Genomic DNA, 12252 nt, shown 5'->3' with positions numbered 1-12252 from the left:
TTCCCTCCGCCAGGACATTAAAAATGGGTCGTGGCTGGGTCTTCCAGCAAGTCAAAGACCCAAAACATACAGCCAAGACAGCAAAGTAGTGGCTCAAAAAGAAGCACATTAGGGTCATGGAGTGGCCTATTCAGTCTCCAAATCTCAATCCCATAGAAAACTTTTGGAAGGAGTTGAAGCTCCGAGTTGCCAAGTGACAGTCTCAAAATCTTAATGATTTAGAGATTATCTGCAAAGAGGAGTGGACCAAAATTCCTCCTGACATGTGCGCAAACCTTATCATCAACTACAAAAAAGTCAGACTGCTGTGCTTGCCAGCAAGGGTTTTGCCCCAAGTATTAAGTCTTGTTTACCAGAGGGATCAAATACTTATTTCTCACTGCAAAATGCAAATAAATTTATACAATTTATACAATATGATTTTCTGGATTTTATTTTTGATATTCTATCTCTCAATGCTAAAATTAATCTACCCATAAAATTGTTACAAATCTGCAACTCAGGACTAGGGTAGATGTGGGAGAAACTGACCCTGCACTAGGACTAGGCTGTAACCCTACATTGGAGTGGGCGACCTATTCCTTGTGAATAGACCCACTGACGTTTCCTAGACTAGACTCAAACGAAGACCTAAAGGTTGGGGGAAGGGAATCCCTAAGAAGTCTAGGGACTGTGAAACAAAAACAGGTAACCTCCTAGCAGGAAAATAAGGGGAGCTGCAGAAACGAATGGAAAGCCAAAAACAAAACTGGCAGAACTAGAGATCCCAGAACTTCAGAAAATCACACACAGAAAGCTAAGAAGGCACCAAACCAGAACACTAGCGGATTAACACCGTTGTCCAGCGAGGACTGGGAGGCAGGTGCTGGGTAATAAAGGATGATACAATCACCTGACCTAAGACAAACCCAGCACCAGAGGAAAAAAAACAGCAGCCAGAAAACCACAACAAGATGGCAGATGGTCAAAACGAAATAGATTCTAACAAAAATTATAGACTGTTCATGTCTATTGTTTCCCCCATTGTATGTCACAGCTCACAGCTTGAAAGAAAACAGTAAAACACTGAAAAAACTGTACAGACAGCATGTGTGACAGGACAACAGAAGAAGATTAGTGTGTGAAGAAAAGAAAATAGTGTGTGAATCCAAAACCGCATGGACCAGAGGTAGTCCGCCGAACGCCCTTTTTCCCTTTAACAATGGCATAACGCTACTCAGACAAAACAGGGTTAGGGTAAAACAGTATGACAATACTTTATTGGACCACAAAACAGGCAGATAACATGTAGAACAGTCTCAGCAAAATACCCCAAGATGATGCACATTAGAGAGTCTCACCCTTCTGTTGACTCACTGGGATAATGGCAGCTGTTACGTCGGAGCTCCCAGGGTCAGCTACCCCACCTGTGGCATGCACACAGAGAGGAGGTAAAAATAAGCATAGGGAGATGAATACAGGTACAAGGCCAGTTGACCCAAGGGTCACATCCTGTCTTCTCAGAACATCTCCATGGAGCCAGGCGACCGGCGGGTACCAATCCTGGCTTTCTCTAAACATATCCATGGTTCAGTGATGGTGAGTGGAGCAGATCTGTATTCTTCCAACCAGGACCAAGGTACCCTAGGTTGTTTCCTGTAGAATGTGTAAAGGCCATGATATATTGGCAGCAGTCCTGTAAGGTCCCCTGGATGTTTGGATGTCTTGGCAGAATCTCTGGCTGTCTTTCAGTCTCTCTGTCTCTCTCAGTCTATAACAAGGCATGTAACCTATTTTTATACTTAAAGTGTCCGTCAGTCTAGCATCACAGATAAGGGGAAGAATGGTGACGTCGCTTTGTTTGATTATGTAATCTATTTGCATAAATTTTCTTTCTATGTTTTAAAAATCAACAAACTATCTGGGCTACCCAATGCATAATTAGTATATTTCTAGTCATTAAGGATAAGAACACACTATGTTATATCAAATATCAGCTTACAAGTCAATATTACAGTCTAAGGCTGGAGTCACACTGCGTTATGGCAGTCCCTTAAACGGACTGCGTTACACCGCGGTATAACGCGGTGTAATGCAGTCCATTAATGCCGCCATAGACCCCCATTATGTGGCGCATCGCGACGTATGCCATAAAGCGGCATATGTTCGCGACATGCCGTTATTCTCTGCACAGCCTGCAGCATCTGAGGCTCCGTCACCGCTAGCGAAGATGAAGCATCAGCGCTAGTGGTATAGCATAATGCATATCGCGTTATGCTATAGCGTTAATGCAGCCTGTCAACGCTATGCGTTGAACGGGCTATGTTATCGCTATGTGAACCCGTTCTTACACAAGCAAAAGTCTGTTTTCTTGACCAGCCAGAAAGAAATACTTAAATTCAAAAGCCAACATACAGATAGCAGTCTATTCTTCTTGGTTTGCTAAAAATAGACATTTGGTTAATTAAGATACAATGCTGTGTCTCCACATAGTGTAAGATACATTTTTAGGGCAATTTTAAGGCTTTGGAGTACTTTTCATTGCAAAATGAATTTTTTGTGAAATTTCGTTAAAATTGCCAAAGTAACATTTTAAGATTTGCTCATCTTTAATAGCCATCAAAGAAATCTGTAGGATAACAAGAAGTATTATCATGTATTTTAAATGTGTATGTAGCCATATATGTGAATGTTATCAGAATTTCTATGTTATGCCAGATATTCTCAGAGTTTTCAGCTCGTGGCCCTTGTCCTGGTTCCCAGCAATCTATCACAGTTTTGTCAGTTTTGTCAGTTCACTGTTTCTATTGAACAACTTTGGTCATCCATCATATTGCAGTCTCTCAAACTGCATCCCTAGCCTCTATTGTTTCTCTATTCCCTGTGCATATGGGTCGCCCTCCCAGGGCAGCGGGGTACTCGGTACCGGGCCGGTGTCAGGGGGATGTGTCACAGTGGCGGTGACCCGGTCCGTGGCCCTGGGCCCCCAAATCAATGGTGGTTTTTGATGTAGTTTATGGGAATAGTTTGTGACGCCACCTGTGGTGTTTGGCAAGCGAGGTGTTAAGCCGACGCTGCATGCAGATCCGCTGGGACTGATGGTGTGGTGCAGCAAAGATGGTATAGCTCCCCACAGGTGGAGCTGTAGTCCCAGGGCAGTGTAGGTGCTATGGATCAGGAGAGGCGCAGGATGGTATGGATGCTGGTACCCAGATGTAGCAGTGCTGAAGGTGTTAGCACACACATAAATGGAGGACACCAGAGCTTGCAGTTTCATAGCTTTACTCACAGTTCGTGGTACACACTGGTGCCTGCCTCCGTGCTGTGTCTCCCGGGGTAAAGGCTCAACCAACCTCCCGGACAAGTCAGGGCTCTCCTCTCTAACACTCCGCCAACATGTACCTTCCTGAACGACTCCGCCAATGCGCCTTGTGGTGTGAAGCACTCCAGTACTTAGTAACCCTGGAATGCCTCCTAAGAGATGTTCCCAGAACTCTACTTGCACGGCAGACAGCTGTAGCCTGCTTTGGGGACACCTCACTCCTGGCTCTCTATCTGTGTTGCTGTTGTGCCTCAAGTCTTGGATGGGAGTAATGCATTTACAGCCAACTACTCCACCGGTGTCTGCTGCAGAACCATAAGTGTCCATACAACCTCGGGGACCGAGCCCTGGCCTTGCGCTGAGAACCTACAGGCAGGGTTCCTCTTCCAACCCACGTCTCCTCTCTGTTCTCTACTCCTTCGTTCCGTACTTGACTCTCTTTCTCATGGAAACTTAGGTTACAGTTCTACGTCTTTCTCCTTAATCTCCTTTCTCGTGCCGGCTGGCTCAGGTCACTGAGGCAGCTGCAGCACTTCTTCCTCCATCCCTTCTTCCAGGGATCCTCACTCCTCTCTGAGTGACTTCCTTCTCCTGGGGGACTGCTCTCGCAGACTGCCACCGCAGACTGACCTCTGCAGACTGACCTGCAGACTGAACTCCCCGTCAGACTGAACTGTAATTCTAAACCTTCCCAGTCTCTTATGTATTCCAACTCCACCCACCTCCCAGCACGTCCAGTGTTCCAAGCAGAGAACCACCAAAGGTGCTCTGCTGCTCTCTAAGTACAGAGCCGCTTGTGGCTGTGCAGAACTACTCTGTGTGTGTGGGGTGCGAGTGTTGGAGCGTGGAAAGGAGCTCCCAACTTACCCAGACGGTGGGGCACTGCACCTTAGGAGAAGGTGCAGTACCTCTGTGGCGACTGAGCCTCTGGGGCGCACACATACACCTGTCCTTGCATGCCTTCACTTTGCCTTTTCTTCTTGTTTTCCATTACTACTTTATAGACATTGTTTACTTTTATCTATAGTCATGAGAGTCTGGTTACATTCAGAACATTTTTATTTAATCCTAACACTAACATAAGTCCATCTTGTATACTATGTCTGCACTTATTCAGCTTTCCCTGCTTTTTAGTACTTACTACATTGTCTGATGTAAATTTGAAGATATTTTTATTATTCAAAATGAAACCTTCGACATAGAATCAACCAATTTTCAACTTGAAAACAGCTGTAGTATAGTGCTGCTTAATGTAATTTTTTCATTAAAGCAACATTTTTTATTGTACTGGGTTTTGTACATGTCAATTTGCTGGACATATACAGAACAATATTTAATATAGGAGACTTACAAACTCATGAAAAAATGAAAACACCCACTGAGAAGGTTAAAACAGTTATTACAGTCCCAGGAGAAGATGAGAGCTGCATCACTGGGTGCTGGTGCAGTAAAAATCCTCATGGGAGCAATGTTTGTCACATACAGTGCTCTGGACCTACAATTCAGAGAATAAAGAAGGTGATGGTATAACGACAAAGAAATGTGCAAAGACTGCTCCATAAAGATTCCAGCTGCTCCAGGCGCTCTCACACTGCAGCTGTACTCTTCTCCTGGCACTGTAATGATAGGAAGTGACAAAGTGAGGATTTCTTTGCATGGTCCAGTGAGACATTATCTGAGGACTTCTTTTTTTGCACAAATAACTAATTATCTTTGTTAGACCTACAATTAGTGATGAGCAAATGCATTCGGCACTATTTGTTACTCGCATGAATAGTATGGTATTCAGGCTATTCGTTACTCAGCGAATAATTATGTATTCAACTCGGTATATTCGAGTGACCCACCCAACATGTTTGGCGCTTTATTTGCAGCCAATGAACATGCCTGCGCCATCTTGCGCACATTTCAGCAAGAAACAGTGTAGTGAGAGCGTAGGGAGATTGAAAAGAGCATAGGGACAGTGATAGAAAGTTATAGTGAGCGTTATTTATTCCAAAAAGAGCTAAAAACTGTCAAGATTACTTGTTTTTGTTTGTTAGGTGGGGATTTAGTAGTGAGAGATATAATAGGGGGGAGGGTGGGTGAAATGCAGGCAGCTGGGTGTTCTCACCATTGCAAGTACATGCTGTAGCTCTCTTCTATTTTCCACTTAAAATACCTAATATTTGTCTAATTGTGCAACTGGTGTAATCCAGGTAGATATAATCCAGGTAGAGATGCAGTGTGTCAGCAAGGCGATTTAAAAAAAATCTTAATTTCTATTCTTCTAAAAAATAGCATATCTTTATCTAGCAGTTGTGCTACTGGCCCAATCTGGGTAGAGATAATTGTACGTGACAATTTAGAAGGGGCAATAATCTTCATTACTCCCCATTTGCAGTGTGTCAGCAAGGCGATTTAACCCCTTAATGACTGCCGATATGCCTTTCAAATGCAGCAGTTAAGGGTACTTATGTCATAGCGCCGCTTTTTAACGGCGCTAAGAAATAAGTGGGGATTTCTCCGTGGTCTCAGCTGTTGAGGGTAGCTGAGACCCCAGAGAGCATGATTCTGGTTGGTTTTTACTGACCCTAGTGTTGCGATTGCCATTATTAATGCCGTTATTAATGGTATAACGGCGACCACAAAAAATCCAATTTCCTATTTAATTTCTCTCTCCTCCGATGTGATCGCACATAAGAGGAGAGAGAAATAGGGTCCTCAGATCCCCCCGGGTATCTCTGGTGTCCCTGAAATCCCTGTGAGGTCCCTCAGGCCACCGGCGTCATCTTCTGTGAGAAAATGGTGGGCGTATGCGCAGTGTGCCCACCGAGATCTGCCAATTTTTCCTATATGTTCATTTTGATCACTGTGATAGACCCTATCACAGTGATCAATATAAAAAAATAGTAAATCAAATCCCCCTTTATCACCCCCTTTGTTAGGTAAAAATAATTTAAAAAAATGCATTTATTTCCATTTTTCGATTAGGTTTAGATTTGGGCTAAAGTAAGTTGGGCTAAAGTTAGGCTCAGTGTTGAGCTAAAGTTAGGGATAGGGTTGGGCTAAAGTTAGGGTAGGGATGGGCTAGGGTTAGGGTTGGGGCTTGGGTTAAGGTTGGTCTAAAGTTAAAGTTGGGCTAAAGTTAGGGTTGGGCTAGGGTTGTGGTTAGGGTTGTGGTTAGGGTTGGGATTAGGGTTAGGGGTGTGTTGGGGTTAGGGTTGGAGTTAGAATTGGGGGGGTTCAGGATGTTTAGGTACATCAGTGGGTCTCCAAACGCAACATGGCGCCACCATTGATTCTAGACAATTTTGCGTTCAAAAAGTAAAATGATGCTCCTGCCCTTCTGAGCCCTGCCATGAACCCAAACAATGGCTTTTCCCCAAATATGGGGTATCGGCGTCCTCAGGAGAAATTGAACAACAAACTTTGTGGTCCATTTTCTTCTGATACCCATGTGAAAATAAAAAAAATTGGTTCCAAAATACATTTTTTGTGAAAAAAGTAAAATGTTCATTTTTTTCCTTCCACATTGCTTTAGTTCTCGTGAAGCACCTGAAGGGTTAATAACCTTCTTGAATGTGGTTTTGCGCACCTTGAGGGGTGCAGTTTTTAGAATGGCGTCAGTTTTGGGTATTTTCTGTTATGTTGACCACCCAAACTCACTTCAAATGTGAGGTGGTCCTTAAAAAAATGGCTTTGTAAATTTTGTTGGAAAAATGAGAAATCGCTGATCAACTTTTAACTGTTATAACTGCCTAACAAAAAAATTATGTTACAAAATTGTGCTGATTTAAAGTAGACATGGGGGAAATGTTATTTATTAACTATTGTGTGTGACACCACTCTCTGATTTAAGAGTACAAAAATTAAATGTTTGAAAATTGCAAAATATTCAAAACTTTTGCCATATTTCCATTTTTTTCATAAATAAGCGCAAGTTATATTGAAGAAATTTTGCCACTAACATGAAGTACAATATGTCAAGTCTCAGAATCAGTGGGATACGTTGAAGAGTTCCAGAGCTATAACCTCATAAAGTGACAGTGGTCAGAAATTGTAAAAATTGGCTTGGTCATTAAGTAAGTACCAAATTGGCTCTGTCACTAAGGGGTTGACAAAAATCTTAATTTCTTTTGTTGTAAAAAATAGCGTATCTTTATGTAGCAGTTCTGCGACTGGCACAATCCGGGTAAAGATAATTGTACATGACAATTTATCAGGGGCAATAATCTTCATTACTCCGCATTTGGAGTGTGTCAGCATGACGATTTTAAAAAAATCTTAATTTTCTATTGGTTTAAAAAATAGTGTATCTTTATCTAGCAGTTCTGCGACTGGCACAACCCGGGTACAGATAATCTTACGTGACTATTTAGCAGGAGCAATAATCTTCATTACTCCACATTTGGAGTGTGTCAGCAAGGGAATCGATAGGGAGTAAAAGTTTCACCATTGCACAATGTGCTAAGTTTTCACAAAGTACAAAACATTAGCCACGTGGGGTATACATGTATGACCACTAAGTACTTTTTGCAGGAGGAGGAGGAAATGATTTCATGAACAAAATGGGTTTGGGTAGTAAGGGATGAATGTTAAGACAACTTCCCAAGCAAAACATTTGGGCTGCTTTTACATTATGTTGCTGTCATCCATAGAGCTCATGAAAATTTATCAGTTGTCCTTCCCCCCTGAGTTGCACCTGGTGTGCATGGCCCTCCCCTGTAATCCTTGTGGGTGTAAAAAAGCAGGTACCTCTGCCATCAGCGTTGTCTGAGGGTAATCTTTTTAGCAAGTCTTCCACAACGGTCGTCCGGCATACATGCACTGAAAATGGCACATCTGCCTCCGACATGAGAGAAGAAAATTTCTCCTTGAACCGTGGTCAAGAAAAGTGCACAGCCAATATTTCATGTTGGACAAAATGTGTTTCACGCAAAAGTCTTGGGAAAGACATCTGGATTTGAACTCTGCCATGTGTGGCAGACTACAAAAAGGCAAACATTCAGTGTCCTCAACAGGAAGAACACTAACAATCCTCTCCTCACGCTGCATAGCCTCCTCCTCCTTCTTCTCCTCTTCAGTCCATCCATGCGGGACAGGCATGAAGCTGGATTGGGAGTCCCCGCTGTAGCACAGACAAAAAACTCCTGTTCCGCTTCATCTTCCTCCCCCTGTTCCTCATCATCACCCAATGTGGCCTGAGAATATTATGAGAGACTGGGCTGTGTGGTATCAGCCACTGTAAAATCTTGCTCCATAGCCACCTGCTCAGCATTCAAAGCTTCCTCTTTGAGATTCCGCAGCAAACGTTTTAATAGACAGAGCAGCGGGATGGTTACGCTGACAATAGCGCTCAGCATCTTGGTACACTGCTCAAAGTTTTGAAGAACCTCAGAAATGTTATCGATCCACACCCACTCGGCAGTTATGTGTGGGGGATGAGTGTTATTCTGATGGGCATTGACAAGCTGGAATTCAGACACTGCTCTCTGCTGCTCATTAAACCTTGCCAACATATGAACCACCTTCCACCTCCACACATTTATCTAACTATCCCTGTATTGCTCATTCAAAATTTTCTTCATAACCAGGATCCTTGTATCTTTTTCTCACACACTTTATGCATTTAATAGCCCTCTGTGTCTGTACTTTTGCACATACTGATTGGTGCACGGTTCATGCAGCATTACATGAACACCCGATTTATTACGTTATGGCTAGTTAGAACAATGAAAGCAATTGTTACCATCCACCTTTCATGTCTCCCCTATTCCCTCATAGATTGTAAGCTTGTGAGCAGGTCACTCATATCTCTTGGTTTCTCTTGTTTATGTGATTACCATAACGCTCCGTGTGAACATATGCTAAAGGGGAAGTATAATTTTTTATTATTATTTTTATTTTGCTACATACATGTAATTATGAAGGAAATACTGTTTCTTAGCATTTTTCCCTTTAAAAAAAATCGATTTGGTTTTTTAGGTTGTTTTAAAAATCTGTAAAACCGAAGCAATAGTCTGACAACATTATTCTCAGATAGCATGAGTCAGAAAGGCATGCAGGCATCTTCTCCATGCTGTTCCCATTTAGTTTAAGCTCTTTCCCATCCTTTTCAGCTTTGTTCCCAGACCTGTTTGTTGGGTCCAACAGAAAAATATTCGGCTTTCCCATTGATTAACATTGGATTCGTTATTCAGTACGAATACACGGATATTCGAAAATATTAGTGCCAATTTTCCCGAATCCAAATATTTCACTATTCTCTCATCACTATGTAAAATTCAAACTATCAATAGGTCAACATCAACTAGGTAGGCAAACCAGCACTTTCAGCATGGTGTTAGAGATTGGAGGAGGAAAAAAGTTAGTAGAGTACACTATAAAGATTCATTACTTTACGTAGGCTGGTCAATAGTAAAAGAAAACTTAGTTACTCAAATTTTTATTTTTTTATTTTGGCACTTGAGTGAAATTGACTACTTGTTGTGGAGTTACCCCAGGTTTACAGCTGATTGTAGGACTCAAAAAAGCACCTTATCATCAACTTTTCATTGATGGATCCTTCTAAAAATAGTTATTGTATAAATCTGATGACCACTAAGAGGTCTATATAATAGTTATTCACGCTGACCAGGAGATCTCTAGGAGAGCAAAACCAGCTGATGAATTTTCCCCCAAAGTTTGATGAGGAATTTTTACCTTATTGAGTCATTGCTGATTGTTCTTCCTTCTGTGCTTTATTTTTGTGTTATATTCTCCAAATCTTTCAATAAAATACGATGGGCCCTTGGTTTTATTGCTACTTATTTAGTATGTCTATGGTGACTTGACTTGTAAAGTGGATATATTTCTGTACATAAATTTTTTTTATTTTAATTATGTTTATTTATGTGTCTAAATAACAGGTCCTTAACCAGACAAATAGATTAGAAATAAAATTACTGGAAAATTCCATCTCCACCAACAAAGTGGAGAAAGCATTGCTATTACAGAGTCATGAAATCAGTAACTTACGTGAAAAGAATAGGTAAGAATCAATGGTAACAATATTATATTCATTATGTAAGTCTAAAATATATATTTGAATTGCAAGCAACTTTACAATTTACCTCTTATTAAATTTTAGTTCTATAATTATAATCAATGCTTAGGTGTTATGAATTTGAATGCTTCTCCCTGTTTTCTATCGTCGGCATCTCTTTTCACTGAGCCACAGCAGATACACCTTTTCTTTGGGTGTTTTCCTTCTATTATCTATTTCCCTGTCAGTTTTGGGTAGCAGGAGTTTTTCGTTTACTCTGTCTGCCTTATCACCTTTCGAATGCTGCTTTATATACAGGTACTTCTCACAAAATTACAAATTAAAACTTAATTTATTTCAGTTCTTAAATACAAAAAGTGAAATTCATATATGACATAGAGTCATTACAAACAGAGTGATCTATTTCAAGTGTTTATTTCTGTTAATGATGATGATTATTTCTTACAGCCAATGAAAACTCAAACGTCATTATCTCAGTAAATTAGAATAATTAGCATAAACACCTGCTAATGTTCCTAAGCATTTTAAAAGGTCCCTTACCCTGTTTCAATAGCCTCCACAATCTGGTGGAAGTCTGCTGACTTGACAGATGTCCAGAAGGCAGTCATTGACACGCTCAACCAGGAGGGTAAGCCACAAAAGGTCATTGCTAAAGAAGCTGACTGTTCACAGAGTGCTGTATCCAAGCATATTAATGGAAAGTTGAGTGGAAGGAAAAAGTGTGGTAGAAAAAGGTGCACAAGCAACTGGGATAACCGCAGCCTTGGAAGCATTGTTAAGAAAAAGCCATTCAAAAATTTGGGGGAGATTCACAAGGAGTGGACTGCTGCTGGAGTAATTGTTTCAAGAGCCACCACAAACAAACGTATCCAGGACATGGACTACAAATGTTGCATTCCTTGTGTCAAGCCACTCATGACCAGTAGACAATGCCAGAAGCATCTTTCCTGGGCCAAGGAGAAAAAGAACTGGACTGCTGCTCAGTGGTCCAAAGTGTTGTTTTCAGATGAAAGTAAATCTTGCATTTCGTTTGGAAATCAAGGTCCCAGAGTCTGGAGGAAGAGTGGAGAGGCCACAATCCAAGCTGCTTGAGGTCTAGTGTGAAGTTTCCACAATCAGTGATGGTTTGGGGAGCCATGTCATCTGTTGGTGTAGGTCCACTGTGTTTTATGAAGACCAAAGTCAGCGCAGCCATCTACCAGGAAATTTTAGAGCACTTCATGCTTCCCTCTGCCGACAAGCTTTTTAGACATAGAAATTTCATTCTCCAACAGGACTTGGCACCTGTCCACACTGCCAAAAGTACCAATACCTGGTATTAAAACAACCGTATCACTGTGCTTGACTAGCCAGCAAACTCACCTGACCTTAACCCCATAGAGAATCTATAAGGTATTGTCAAGAGGAGGATGAGAGACACCAAACCCAACAAAGCAGACGAGCTGAAGGCTGCTATCAAAGCAACCTGGGCTTCCATAACACCTCAGCAGTGCCACAGGCTGATTGCCTCCATGCCACGCCGCATTGATGCAGTAATTGATGCAAAAGGAGTCCCGACCAAGTATTGAGTGCATTTACTGAACATACATTTCAGTAGGCCAACATTTCGGATTTTAAAATAATTTTTCAAGCTGGTGTTAGAAACTATTCTAATTTACTGAGATAAAGACTTTTGTGTTTTCATTGGCTGTAAGCCATAATCATCAACATTAACAGAAATAAACACTTGAAATAGATCACTCTATAATAACTCTATATAATATGTGAGTTTCACTTTTTGTATTGAAGAACTGAAATAAATTAACTTTTTATGATATTCTAATTTTGTGAGAAGCACCTGTACCTTCCCTTGCTAGTGTTTCCTGCTGGTGATAGTCTTTGTTGAATTCATTCACTTTGCTGTAATTTAAATTGGTTGCAATTG

The 12252-nt window shown here is 41.4% G+C and overlaps 1 protein-coding gene across 1 annotated transcript in view; it reads left to right on the top strand.

Annotated features, from left to right (window-relative positions):
* Positions 1–12252, top strand: part of LOC141075680 (angiopoietin-2-like) — a 152608-nt gene that overhangs the window by 67679 nt on the left and 72677 nt on the right. Inside the window, exon 3 of the mRNA XM_073562789.1 lies at positions 10192–10313. Within this exon, the coding sequence (XP_073418890.1) occupies positions 10192–10313 (122 nt within the window). The remainder of the gene's footprint in view (positions 1–10191; positions 10314–12252) is intronic.

The sequence above is a fragment of the Dendrobates tinctorius genome, unplaced genomic scaffold, assembly GCF_039654945.1.
Source record: "Dendrobates tinctorius isolate UK_male_01 unplaced genomic scaffold, ASM3965494v1 ptg000015l, whole genome shotgun sequence".
NCBI classification, from domain to species: domain Eukaryota; kingdom Metazoa; phylum Chordata; class Amphibia; order Anura; family Dendrobatidae; genus Dendrobates; species Dendrobates tinctorius.
Note: the sequence above shows the minus strand (reverse complement) of the source record. Positions and strands in the feature narration are given on the sequence as shown.